Genomic DNA, 14,531 nt, shown 5'->3' on the forward strand with positions numbered 1-14,531 from the left:
GAAAACCTTTCCTGTGGCTGATCTGGTGGGTGATTATGCTGACTTTGGAAACCAAATACATATATATATATATATAGAGAGAGAGAGAGAGAGAGAGAAACTATTACATGCACCTGGTGCATGTAAATTAATTGCACCTTTAAAAGTCCACTGCAGAGGCTTCACAATCAGAATTTAATTGATTGAATATATTGTAAGATATTCGAAAGAGCTATATAACAAAAGTCGTAAATTTGAGACCTATTTGTTATGAATTGAATATTGCAAATACTCAATACTCAAGTAATAAGCATTCAAAACTCGTGGTGTCAGATATTAGTCACATTTTATACTGCTAATTTTTGACATATAAGTTTTATAAATATTATGAATCATATTTCTTGGCGTTTAAAAATCCTAAAGATAGAGCAATGTAAATTTTGGATTCTTTCTATATCATTAGCTTTTTATGCAGTTTCTTTGTACATTGTAGATCATACAAAATTAATATCAGATTTGGATTTTAAGATAGAGTTTACAGTGCCTGAGTTGTACTGATGCACCAGGTGCAAGAACATGTCTGTAGAGAGAGAAATATGTAGAGAGAGGAGAGAGAGAGAGAGAGAGAGAGAGAGAGAGAGAGAGGAGGTTTTGCATTGAGTTTGACCAGCTCCACCATGTAGTCAGTGTGTGGGTTGGCCTACTAATATTTTTTGCAGGTCAAACCACCAACTCTTTCCCTCTTAACCTCTCATCATCATCATCATCATCTCCCTCTCTCTCTCTCTCTCTCTCTCTCTCTCTATTCCCTCCCACCCCCAACTCATTAAAAGACCCATTTTTTTCCTGAGAAATCCACCCCATGTACTAGAACTCCTCCATTTCAATCTGATTCCCTATTGTTTCTCATCTTAGGCAGTGTCAAAATCCGATTTTTATCAACTTATTTAGGCCAATTCCTCAATTTAGGATCTGGGTCTTCTTTATTAGATCTCTGGATTTGGGGATTTGGGCAAAAGTTGTTGTTTTTGTTGCTTGTGTGTTCTCTTGGGCATTTCTTCAAACACCTGATGTGCAAGGACCTGTTTTGATGGATTGCACCTCTTGCTTCAGTATGAGTTTCAATCGTGGCCCCTGTTTCTTTTTTGCTGTAATTTGCCATTCATTTCTCTTCTAACAGGTGTTGATTTGTCTCAGCATTGAAACCAAGGAGAAGGATTGAGATTGCCCAAGAGGACTTCAACACAATGGGAGGGGTTTGCTCGAAGGGATTCCCGGTAAACGAATCCCCGGCCGAGCTTTCGTTCCATAACAGCATTGGATTTGGAGAGAGTGAGGTTAAACCCTTTCACTCCAATGGAAAGATGCAGCCAAAACCGGCCCCGATCAGAGAAGAAGATGTAGAGAACCTGTTTGGTGATCACTCTTTTCATTTGTCCGAAAAGGGCCTTATTCGGTTCGATAGCACTTCAGCTTCTGCTTCTGCATCAAAAGAGCCACAATTGTCTAGGGCATTGTCGAAAAAATCTACGACGAGTAAATCAAAACAAGTATGAATAGCTCATCCTTTTTAGTTGATAGTCATAGTGTGAATTTATATGATTTTGTAAGATTTTAATGGTAATTGAATCAATAGTTTGTTTGAATGGATGAATGGAGTGAAGAGTATCATGATGGTGATTGAAAAAATTCTAAAATAGGAACTACCATGAAAGAGGTTTTTGTTTCTTTAGAGAATATATATATTTTCATGCTATTCGACGAATGTTGCAAAGACTATTTTCTTTTTATTATTTCCTAGAGATTATTTTTAATAGATAGTTGAGAAATGGAAGTACATTTTGTAGTTTGCGAATGTCATCATTGTCTTTAGGGCTTTTAGCAGAATGGATCAGCTTGATAAAGGTGATAGATTCTTAAGGCCAATCGTCGTTGCGACATTTGCTATCCAAAGTTGCTGAGATCAAAGCAAAATAAGCCATTATGACTCTGATAGGTCTATCCAACCTTGCATTCTTTCACATGTTTTTCATGTATGGAGTGAGCGCGCACTCTTGCATCGAATATGCATTTGTTTCGAACTCAACACCTATTTGTAGTAGTTTTACATTTTGGTTGGTTCTCAATTGCAAATTTTTTCTGAACCTCTCATTGCAGCATTTTCCAAACTTATTGTTGTCTACAGAACCTTTTATCTTATGTTTACCACATTATAAGTAATTTAAAATAAGTAACTATACCTCTCGTTTTCAGGTTTCTGAAGTGGGTTCACTTTTAGGGAGAGCCAGTACTGCCGGACTAGGGAAGGCGGTGGAGGTTCTAGACACGCTCGGTAGCAGCATGTCTAGTTTGAACCCTAGCGGCGGTTTTGTATCTGGGGTGGCAACCAAAGGCAACAAAATATTAATCTTGGCTTTCGAGGTGGCTAATACGATTGTTAAAGGCGCCAATCTCATGCAGTCTCTCTCGAAGGAAAGCGTAAGTTATTTGAAAGAAATGGTGCTTCCTTCTGAAGGCGTGCGGAGACTGATATCCGACGATATCAGTGAGTTACTAAGGATTGCTGCCGCGGACAAAAGGTNAATATTAATCTTGGCTTTCGAGGTGGCTAATACGATTGTTAAAGGCGCCAATCTCATGCAGTCTCTCTCGAAGGAAAGCGTAAGTTATTTGAAAGAAATGGTGCTTCCTTCTGAAGGCGTGCGGAGACTGATATCCGACGATATCAGTGAGTTACTAAGGATTGCTGCCGCGGACAAAAGGTATATAATATAATAGGCCCTTAGTGCCTAGTTATAGTTCTTATTTGAATGCCTTATACCTGTCAGCGAAAGGAAAAATTTGGTGTATTGATGTTTAATTTGCAGGCAAGAGTTGAAGGTGTTTTCTTTAGAGGTTGTTCGATTTGGTAATCGTTGTAAAGATCCGCAATGGCACAATCTCGACCGTTATTTTGCCACGTAAGTTTTTGCTGTTAAATCTTATTCCTGCGATATCATATGCTTAAAGGTATACCATTATAAAATCTGAATTTTTATTTAATACCCAGAAAAATATCAAAAATTGGGAGTTGTCCAAGTCATGAGCGAAAGTTGGTTTCACTTGATGAAAAGCTTTTGAAGGGTGTCTTAGATATTAAGTTTTTGGAGGGCATATATGAAGTGCGGGGATTTATTTTGGATAAATGCACAAATATTTTCTGAAATTTTGAAATATAAGAGCTCTCACATTTTCGGTTTTCCTCGTGTTTATGTAGACTAGAGTCTGAAATTACACCTCAGAAGCAGTTGAAAGCAAGAGCAACGGAGAACATGGAACAGTTGATGACTCTGGTTCGGCACACGGCTGTGAGTATCATTCTTCGATGGCCTTTGTTTTCATTAATGTTGTGTTATTATTGATGTTGCTCAATATGAGGGCATAGATCTCTCACTTGGTCGGCTCTCATTTTACTAGGATTTGTACCACGAGATGCATGATCTAGACAAATTCGAACTAGATTATCGTCGGAAACTTCAGGAGGAAAACTCAGTTGCATCTCAGAGAGGTATATCGGTCTTGTACTTGAATCTTCTTAACACTCAAAACCTTTAGTGGCATGATCTCGGGAATAGAAATTGCAGATATTGTGCTTCCAAAACTAAGAAATAAACAGATACTACCATGAAATGTTTGCTTGTGCATTAACTAACAAATACAGGAAAGCTTTCGGATATTGGTGCTTTATGTAGTCCGATGATTATCCCATTAACACGTTAATGTTCAACTCCATTATCTATTTTGCTTCCTTCTCTGTCCCTACTAAAGTTTTTTTTTTTTTTTAACTGCATCGAGTGCATAAAATATAAATCAAATTATCTGTTCTTCATATCTTCTGTATATGTAATTTATGTAATGGTATTCCTGCCATTGATGTGTAGGGGACACCCTTCAAATTCTAAGGCAAGAGTTAAAAAGTCAAAGGAAGCATGTTAGGAGCCTAAAGAAAAAAACTCTTTGGTCAAAGATACTCGAAGATGTAAGTAGCTTGCATTACTGATGTAAGTAGCTTGCATTACTGATACTAATCGGTTGAATATATGCTAGTAATCAAGGCATTTATTATCCACTCTTGTAAAGGATGCCATCTGGCTATATGCCCATTTGGCATGGTTTCTAGTGTAACAATCCAGTCGACTTGTATGGACAACTTGTTGCACTCAGACCACTAGCCCAAAATGCTTAAGTCGAGTTTTAGTCGTATTCGAGTGCTAGCTACAAATAAGGCTCTTGTTCTCTCACACACTCCCTTACTTTATCTGATGTCGAACTATTGGACTTTTACGTCTAGAACTGCTTTTCTGCTCCAAAAAGCAAAAGATTCTGTGAATCTCACTTAACTAAAAAGTTAATCTGCAGCTTTTAATGCAGCAGAAAGCTAAAATAAGCTTTGGGTCGCAAAAGCAAAAGCTCTCAATTTGAAGTTATATAGAAGAATTTAATGAAAAAAGTGTTTACTATTTCTTCAAATAGAGCTCCTCAAACAACACTTCTGCATAAAAGCTCCAAGTTGGCCAAGTGGGCTCTATATATGCACGTCGACTCTACCGCTCGCTCGAGGAAATTAAATGTTTGAAACTAGCATATCTTTTCTGCAGGTCATGGAGAAGCTCGTTGACATTGTTCACTTCTTACATTTGGAGATTCATAGTGCCTTTGGAAGTTTTGGTATTTCTCTTTTCGTTCATGATAGCTAATCATTGCCGTTTATAATACCTGCTTCTTAAAAATCTCTTCAAACCTCTTCCATGGAAGTCGGAGTTTGTTTCATGTTCTTTTTCATGCCAACACCTATTCAAATGTTATGCTAAGACATAATCAATCCATTTCGTGAAATAAATGTATTGACTCGATGTTTTAATATTCTTTTGTAGATGGAAGCGTGTCCGTGCAAGGACCCATCAACAGCCGACAGAGGTTAGGGCCCGCTGGCCTTGCGTTGCATTATGCAAATATAATTACACAAATCGATATCCTTGTAAGTCCTTTCATTTCCTTGTTGTAACATTGGTGCATTTTTGAAGTTCCTTACTGTCACCTCCGATATATAATCGTCATCGCTTCGGCACCTAGTAGACATTTTGAGAAAAAAAAAAAAAAATCATAAAGCATGCTTTAATGGTTGAGTTAAACCCTATAGAGAAATGGTATTGTCGCGTATCTCCTCGAGTGATAGAGTGATTATCAACTTTGTGTTCATTTCCTTAAGTGTTTCTCTATTACCTTTTTCCACTAAATGCTCTATCATGAATTAAAACAATTTGTTGGCTTGACAAAAAAATTATTTATTTAAGGTTTCGCGATCATGTTCGGTGCCTCCAAGTACGAGAGACGCGCTCTACCAAGGATTGCCTCCTAGTGTTAAATCAGCTTTGCGAACTAAGTTGCAATCGTTCACTGCTACACAAGAGGTAATGGAACCATGGTGAGAATCCAACTTATTATCGAAAGATTATTATCTTATATTGGCTATGTCATTTCTTTTAATTGGCAGGTCGAAGTACCTCAAGTGAGAGCTGCTTTAGAGAAAACATTGCTATGGCTCGTACCCCTCGCCAATAACACGATAAGGTACTGCACCTTCTAATGCTAGATTAAGTGAATGGCAAATGCCTCCAATTATGATTGAACTCGTTGTTAATGCAATCTCAGAGCTCACCGTGGCTTCGGATGGGTCGGCGAGTGGGCAAACACAAAGTAAGGAACTTATTCAGCAGTAAAATTATTGGTTTTTCGCTCGCACTCCCCTGCAACCACATGAAGTAGCGACGCCCATCAGAGTTGGTATCTGTGTGTGTGCTCCTAAATATGTATTTGTCCACCCTAATACACTCGACAGGGCGTGTCTTTGCACAATTTCGCATGTTTGCGAGCGTATATATACGATAAAGGAAAGCCCTAGAATAGTGGAGTAAGCTACATGTGATGTTCATTTATTACTTCTGTTCTTTCAGGACTGAGGTGAACCGAAGGCCGGGAGGGCCGGTCGACTTAATCAAGATCGAGACGCTCTATCATGCGGATAAGGAGAGGACGGAGTTACACATACTCGACTTGGTGGTGCGGGTTCACCTTCTCATAAGCGAATGTCAGCCCGGGAGCGGGGGCGGCCGATCCCCGATCAAATCTCCGATGCACTCTCCTCCTTTGCAGAAGAGATCGACGACAGTTGCCTTCATTCCCCAGAAACCTGGCAGTTCATCCACCGCGCCAAGTAATGACAACCGCGAAATACTACGGGAAGTGGACTACGGGAAACATACCCACGGGAGAAGTAAGAGTGCGGATCTCGGTAGCTCATCTTTCGCGCTGAGTAAAGAAGATCGAGAAATGCTAGAAGAAGTGGACTTTACGAAACTTACCCGCAGGAGAAGTAACAGCGAGGAACTCGACGTGGATATTACGAAAAAGTCGTCGTCGTCATCATCATCGTCAGCATCAGAAAAGCCATTTGTGAATCTTGAAGACGATCGCGATACCGATCGGATTAAGGTTCTGGATGTGATTGATAGAGTGGATGACATTAAACACCAATGATCTCAATGTAGAGAGAGACTCAACATCCAACTCAAAATCACATGCATAGTAAAAAGGTGGAGAAAATTGTATGTATGCTAGATTGGATCATTGTTGATTGTATTATACGGCGAAAAAAAGGGATCATTTTACACACCAAATCAAGGAAAAATTAGATTTTTTTTTTTTTTTTCTATTTCGATATGTATTTTCGGTAAACATCTATTTTGAATGTGTGTATCCAGTGCTTCTTAAAACAGCAAATTTGCTACTTGAAGCTGAAGTACTAAACCGATTCCAACAATGAAATTTTCGTTTAAATAAATAAGATCGTTTTTGTTGGAAAATTTTGATTAAAATAATTAATAAATGTTAAAACTTTGCATCTTTCCACTCCTTAATTGATTAATTCATGGGGTAAATTGCATCATTAATTAGTCCTCAAACTTTTGGTTAAATTTAAATTTAGTCTTTTAAAAACTATAAATTTTTAAAATTATTTTATGTTGGCCTCGTTTGGTGTTGTTATTGTTTTTCACCTGTTTAGAAAGAAATTTCTATATATAATTATAATTAGTGTATAAAAAAAATTAAAATATGACAAAGTTATCAAATGAGCCCTTTAGTTCTTTTTTTTTTATTATTGAGAGAAATTATTGCCTGCACCGTGTGTATTTCTACATCTATGCATTATGCATCTACCCAACGATTTAAGTGTCCATTGGCACAGACCGTATATACTGTGCCGTATCGTGTACGGCACGATACTATTAATAGTATTCCAACTCAACTAGATATATGTATATATAATCCGGTTATTATATCACTTTATACTTATAAGTTTTCGGCTGTTAAATCTTCTCCTTTGACTATTTTTATCTGTTAAATCATACTATTCAACCAACCACCTACTCAATCCTAAGAAAACCACCACTAAAACCGACCGTCCTTAGAGCAAGTGGCAAAGGGCTTGATTGTTGGTACCTGAGATCCAAGTTTGAATCCTAGTTGATTTACATTTCTAGCTAAGTTTATTTCTAAATGAAATAAACGAAGCGGGTAGCGTGCTACCTATATCTCAAAAAAAAAGCCACCACTAAATCTCCGGGGATCACTATCATTCTAGCCCTATAAAGAGCTTAAATGCTATTAATAATATTTCAATTCAATTCTATATATAGAGAGAGAGAGAGAGAGAGAGAGAGAGAGAGAGAAAGATATGTATGTATATTTGTGATATTTTGGAAAGGGTGGAAAGTAATGGAGAAGGGAGGAGGTAGGGAGGTAGGGGTGGAAACGAGCCGAGCTCGAGCGAGCTTACCTTGGCTCAAATTCGATAATCTGTATAAAAACATAGTTTAATATCTACTACAAGATATTTTTAATTTGATAACTAGCATATTACAACTCTTAAAGTTCGCCGAGCAAATCCCGAGCTCGAGCGAGCTGAACTTTAATCCGAGCGAGCTCGAGCCGAGCTTAATTAAAGTTCGGTTCGAACTCGGATTTAAATCTGAGCTTTAATTAAAGTTCGGCTTAAAGTCGGTTCCATTCGAGCGAGCTCGAGCCGAGCTTAATTAAAGTTAGGTTCGAACTCGAATTTAAATCTGAGCTTTAATTAAAGTTCGGNACAAATAAAACTTTATAATACCGTATAATTATGAAGAAATGAAAACACGGAGCAATGCCAAAAGAACAAGAAACAAGAAAAAGAGTCGAACAATGATGCGAACAAAGTTCCATTGTAAACAGTAATTGAACTGCAAATTATGATTCAGGGCAAAAAATCTATACATGTACAGCTACAGAAAGATGTAGTTCTAAGAATAAATATCGTTTAATTTCACACAGCCCTCGCTCCGATCCGTCAAACAGATACTATTTTTTGTTCATTAAAATCAGCCTATTTACCTTTTAATATTGGTGGAATAGACCGTGAAACAGTCGGACCAGAGGTTGGCCTCTTACAACTTTCGGACGATCCTACATGCGAATCAAAACTTGTGCTTCATGCGTGTTCTTCTTGATGCAAATGACTCACGACCTCTCCTTGGTTGTCGAGTGGCATGTACTGAGCCATAATAGCCCTAATCTCGGAGTCCATGTATGACTGAGAGAGAGAGAGAGAGAGTGAGAATTATGATAGTGGGCTAAAAGAAAAATATATGAATGAAGAGCAACGTGTCAGCATATTTACCCTTAATCTATACTTGTACACAACATATGCTCCTGCCGCAACAGCGGCCAAGATTATCGTAATCACCCAAACAGCAACCCAGGTTGCTTTCGCTTCACTTGCTCTCTTACCTGCAAATTTTCCATTCCGATGGTTATCAAATGATATTATTTGCTGGGAGTCATGGGATACAACTATCGTGCTCCCTGATGTACAAAAGGTCTCCGCTGCAGGTGCAATCGTAGCTTCCCCATGTATTTTTGCAGCTGCATTCAGGGCACTGGCAAGCTTTCTTCTCCTTGCATTCATCAATATCTGTGAATGTAAAAGAGAAATATAGTTCGACCACTGATATGTTGAGCAACCAGATTTACTTGTTTTGCATTTCTTCAAATAAATGTTTCTAACCATATAAATCTAGAATAAGGGAAGAGGCCCATTCTAAGTCAATTAAGTGGTTAAGCAAGAATGATACCTTCACATGTTTTAACACCGTCGCCCAGAGGGACATTGGCATTTGTTATCTCCCACTTGCTAAATAAACCAGATGAATAGATTACAAGAATCACTTAAGAAAGAGAGATAAATAGATCAAAAGAATCACTTTAAAAAAGAGCAATCAAATAAAGGATAAGGCAAAATTGGTCCAGATTTTGCAGACTTAATGGATCTAAACTAACCAGGCATGCCGAGAAGGTGTTTCTGTCATGACTGCCCTTCCAACAGCCACCGTTGTTTATCCGGCATCTTCCAGGCCCAAAAGCTGCACCGCAAAAAAAGAATTCGAGCTTTTCGAGCTTTTCGAGCGTAAGCTTCTAAATGGTTAAAAATTGTATGGTTTGGATGATTGCGGTCTCGTCTAAGATTAATTCTTGAACTCTTAGGATTGAGTGGTCCCTAGAAGGTAATCATTATATTTATCCAACACAGCTGAGAGACGATTACATGGATTGATGTAAGATATCAATGAATCGAAAGTGCTATATCTCTATACTTTCGATAGCATATTATGCTGCTACTATATCTATATATTCGAGCTTTTCGTTGCTTTTCGAGCCTAATTTTAAATGGTTAATAAGATCTGTGTGTTTATCAGAGATCAGTATTGCGAGGTTTCCTCTGAGATTAAATACCATTGGAAAACTCTTAGGATTGAGGTTGGTCCTTACAAGGTACTTGCTCTCATATTACTCGAACGATGCATGTACCGATTAACTTGCTTGGTCCAGTTATGAATCAAGGAATCGAAAGCAGCAGATCTCTATACTTTCGATTGCATAGTAGGTCTACTCTATGGGCATGTTTGATTCGAGCTTTTCGAGCTTTTCGAGCCTGGAATCGGAATCTGAATTGGTTAATCCGTTTGTGTGTGTTTGGATGATTGCGGGAGTCTCCTCTCCGATTCCCTATTCCTGTTTGGATTGAGTGGTCCCTACAAGTTACCTCATATTTTTAATCCGAAGCTTAGAAACGATTCCAGGGATTGGATGTTAGAATCAAAAAATCGGACGGACTGGATCTCTATACTTTCGATAGCATAGTAGCTCTACTATATATATATATTCGAGCTTTTCGAGCTTTTTGAGCCTAATTCTAATATGAGTTAAAAATTGTATGGTTTGGATGATTGCGGTCTCCTCTAATTTTAAATTTTACTCTTAGGACTTGAGTGGTCCCTACAAGGTATTAATAATATTAATCCAAAGATATGAAACGATTCAAGGGATTGATGTAAGATTCATAAATTTGAATTTACCAGATCTCTATATTTTCGATTGCATAGTAGTTCTACTTTATATTTATATTGTAGCTTTTCGAGCTTTTCGAGCCTAATTCTGAATGGTTCAAAATTGTATGGTTTGGCATTATTGCGTTCTCCTCTCAGCTTCAAATATTACTCTTAGGATTGAGTGGTCCCTACAAGGTAATAATAGATATTAATCCAAAGATGTGATATTATTTAAAGGTTTTGATGTAAGTTTTTAATCATTTAATTTTTAATTTGAATTTACCAGATTAATATATTATATAGCATAATGTTCGTATATTAATTTGATTATGTTTTTTATTTCCACCTGATCTAAATTTTAATAATGGGGATGATTGCGGTCTCCTCTAAGATTAAATATTACTCTTAGGATTGAGTGGTCCCTACAAGGTAATAATAATATTAATCCAAAGATAAGAAACGATTAAAGGGATTGATGTAAGAATCAAAAAATCGAAAGCACCAGATCTCTATACTTTCGATAGCATAGTAGCTCTACTATATATATATATTCGAGCTTTTCGAGCTTTTCGAGCCTAATTCTAAATGGTTAAAAATTGTATGGTTTGGATGATTGCGGTCTCCTCTAAGATTAAATATTACTCTTAGGATTGAGTGGTCCCTACAAGGTAATAATAATATTAATCCAAAGATAAGAAACGATTAAAGGGATTGATGTAAGAATCAAAAAATCGAAAGCACCAGATCTCTATACTTTCGATAGCATAGTAGCTCTACTATATATATATATTCGAGCTTTTCGAGCTTTTCGAGCCTAATTCTAAATGGTTAAAAATTGTATGGTTTGGATGATTGCGGTCTCCTCTAAGATTAAATATTACTCTTAGGATTGAGTGGTCCCTACAAGGTAATAATAATATTAATCCAAAGATAAGAAACGATTAAAGGGATTGATGTAAGAATCAAAAAATCGAAAGCACCAGATCTCTATACTTTCGATAGCATAGTAGCTCTACTATATATATATATTCGAGCTTTTCGAGCTTTTCGAGCCTAATTCGAACGAGCTGAGTAATACTTAAGCTCGGCTTGAAATGAATTTCGAGCCTTTTTTTTGTTCAAGCTCGGCTCATTTAATTTCAAGTCGAGCTTGAGCGAGCCAAATATCGAGTCGAACGCGAGTCGAACGCGAGCCGGCTCGCTCATTTGCCAGCCCTAGGAGGAGGAGGTGAGGGACATTTTCATGCAATCCACGCAACAAGTGCTGAAACCAAGAGATCCCTTGTACTTTGGGTTGTTGCATTGGACCACAAAAGTACTTTTACCCAACTTAGACTTTTTCAACAGTTATATATATAAATCAATTGAAATTCGTAATTTTATATATGTCTGTATATCAACAGTATAAAAAAATAATATTTTAGAAGGCCTGCAATAGTATTATTTTAAGAATCACCAACATAAAGAATCTCAAGCCATTTAAATTTTTTTTTTTGAGTTGATTAGGGCTTTGAAAGAAGTGCTAGTTAATTAATTCAGTATATCGAATGAAACATATGATAATATGTTTCTATTAGAAATCTCTCACCAATTTACTACTATTTGTTGGATATGCCCTTCAAATTATATACAGATTACGATTAATTTTTCTATTCAATATAAGATTATTATTCTTCGTACATTTTTTAACACGTATATAATACTGTGAGCTACTAACACATACCATAGACCCAATACAATCACGCGATAGTAATGTACTAATCATAATTAATATTTCCATAAATGCAATTTGCATATTAGGCGCGACCAACACAGGACACAAATATAAATATTTTGGACAATGCAAATACCATATGGCATAAGTAATTTTACGTGTTCGATACGATTAGAACATGATTACTGAACTAGCTAACAATAAAGAAATATAAACAAAAAATCTCACAATTTTTATTTTATATCTATATATCAAATTATTATTCTTACCACAAAAAATATTAATAGCTTATTGTGTCAAGTGCCGTAATAGGACGGTGGCACAATTGGACAAGTATTGTTTTGATTTAGGCTAAGCAGGTTACCAACCACATTTGATCACATAACCAACATTATTTTCCCCTATAAAAAAAAACAATTTTATGTCTTATTATGATATTATTATCATATAATGTGTACCCAAAAAGGACAAAAATAATGACGCTTGATATAAACAAATGCACAAGGGAGGTGTCATATACTTGTCCTCTTTTGGTAGTCGAAATCACCACCTCTTACAAAAAGAACATGGGAGACATTTGGCATTTTCCCCCTCCATTTTTTTGTCATTTTAATTCAGACCCACAAAAATCCAAGATCTGTGAAAAGAAAAAAAAAATAGATATATAAAAAGGAACCAACAAGTTGTCTCTTCACTGTTTCGGTTTAAAATGGGAGGAGAGGGATGCGTTTTATTTTCATGCAAAAGAGAAAAAAATAAAAATAATAATGTTACGATAGTGTCATCGCTAGCTTATATTTAAACAAATTGGTCTTTTAGAATGAAAATTACATTCCCATTTTATTACTTGAATAGGGTGAAATGCATGACCAATTTCTACAATTTCAAAATTAGATGGCAAAAAATATGCGTTACATACAGTAGAAAAGTTTAAATTTTTTTATTTATTTTTGCAAGGAATAACATGTTTTATAGATAATACAGATTCAATAAATAAATCGGGATCTAACTTTGTAAGATATTAGCTAGATGCATTTTTAGAGGCTAGATTTTACTCTCACAAACTATTATCAAACCTTATCCAACAAAACCAAAATAAAAAATAATATCGGCAAAGTAGCTACTTCGTGTTTTGTTAATCCTTTTTTTTTCTTTTTAAGGTTTTGCTCGTCGTATCGAGTAAAGCCTATTATCTCACTTCTGTAGTCTAATTCATACTTACAATGAACGAAGCGGATAGTATATTATCTTTTATTTTCAAGAAATATGAAATCAAAATAAAATAATCAAAGTAAAAGAAAATGTCAATGTTTGCTTCTAAAAGAAACTATGAACATATGCAATGATAAAGACTCATCAAAACCAATACTAATTAAGTAACTCTCACAACGACACGATCAAAACTTAAATAACACGCCTCATTGATTATAAACTATCACTTGCTCCATAGTGGACAAAAAAGAGGGATTATTTTAACTTAACTATATTAGTGGATCAAAGTGGACGCAATCAAGTACAAGTAGAAGTGGAAGCATCATAGAAGTCTCACTCACATGAGGACCAAGGACATTTTGTGCACTTATAAAGGAAATTATGACATCTTCTTTTATATGTAAAAAATACACATATGTTATATTAGAGTAATGCTTCTATACTTTTTTTTTTTTTTTTATTATCGTTCATTCACGCATATTCAACGGCTCAGATTTAATTTTTTTTAAATTATGACTTGCAATAGCAGATCACTTTGGAAAAGGTACCGGTTACCAAGTACCTCAAAAAAGAATATTTTTATCTTTTAATATATGAACAATTTAGTTATTTTACATCTACTATATTTTCAAAATTTTTATTTTTTCTTTGTTTCCTTTTTCTCTCTCTATCTTTTCTTTCATAATTTGGCATTTCATATAAGAAAAATTTCAAATGATTTGATAATATGATCATTGAATTTAAACTTTAAATAGTAATATGAAATTTCTCAAATTTAAATTTCACTTTTAAATTTAAAATTTAATATTATATTCAAATTTATATTTTAAAAATTTAAGTTTCATATAAATACTTTGAAATATGGTAAACAGAAATAATTGTTTGAATTCTAGTCTTTTGATTTAGGTATGGTTTTGGATTTCGAAAAATTGGTAAGTTTTGAATTTGGATATGGATTTTTGAAATCCTTCGAGTTCGGAAATAAGTTTTGTGATTGTTAGTTAAATTTGAATTCAAATTCCTAACTATTTTTTTTCTCACCAATAATTCTAATCTTTTAAATTTATATGTTTAAAATTATATTTAAAATATTTATTAGCTCTAATAGTTAAATTATCATTTTGTTTAAAATATTTATTATTTTTACCGGTTCCAAATTGTTCTTA

General features: G+C 35.4%; 1 protein-coding gene and 1 long non-coding RNA gene across 4 annotated transcripts; one reads left to right on the plus strand and one right to left on the minus strand.

Annotated features, from left to right (window-relative positions):
* LOC109726117 lies at positions 601-6,825 on the plus strand. 3 transcript variants are annotated; one of them, XM_020255550.1, is made up of 14 exons: positions 603-1,091; positions 1,177-1,529; positions 2,233-2,378; positions 2,562-2,741; positions 2,847-2,939; positions 3,236-3,326; positions 3,436-3,526; positions 3,900-3,997; positions 4,617-4,686; positions 4,893-4,996; positions 5,313-5,429; positions 5,513-5,589; positions 5,671-5,715; positions 5,973-6,825. In XM_020255550.1, the coding sequence occupies exons 1-14, from the start codon at positions 1,070-1,072 to the stop codon at positions 6,553-6,555; spliced, it is 2,070 nt and encodes a 689-aa protein (XP_020111139.1). In that variant the 5' UTR covers positions 603-1,069; the 3' UTR covers positions 6,556-6,825. The 3 variants fall into 3 exon arrangements, with proteins under 3 accessions (XP_020111138.1, XP_020111139.1, XP_020111140.1); XM_020255549.1 differs by having other exon boundaries at positions 601-1,091; positions 2,233-2,741; XM_020255551.1 differs by lacking the exon at positions 2,562-2,741 and having other exon boundaries at positions 2,233-2,558.
* On the minus strand, positions 8,258-8,873 carry LOC109726581. Its single transcript, XR_002220567.1, has 2 exons — positions 8,732-8,873; positions 8,258-8,644 (listed from the first exon to the last, which is right to left on the minus strand). It is a non-coding gene; the product is annotated as an uncharacterized LOC109726581 (long non-coding RNA).

Source organism: Ananas comosus, linkage group 21 (genome assembly GCF_001540865.1).
Source record: "Ananas comosus cultivar F153 linkage group 21, ASM154086v1, whole genome shotgun sequence".
NCBI lineage: Eukaryota > Viridiplantae > Streptophyta > Magnoliopsida > Poales > Bromeliaceae > Ananas > Ananas comosus.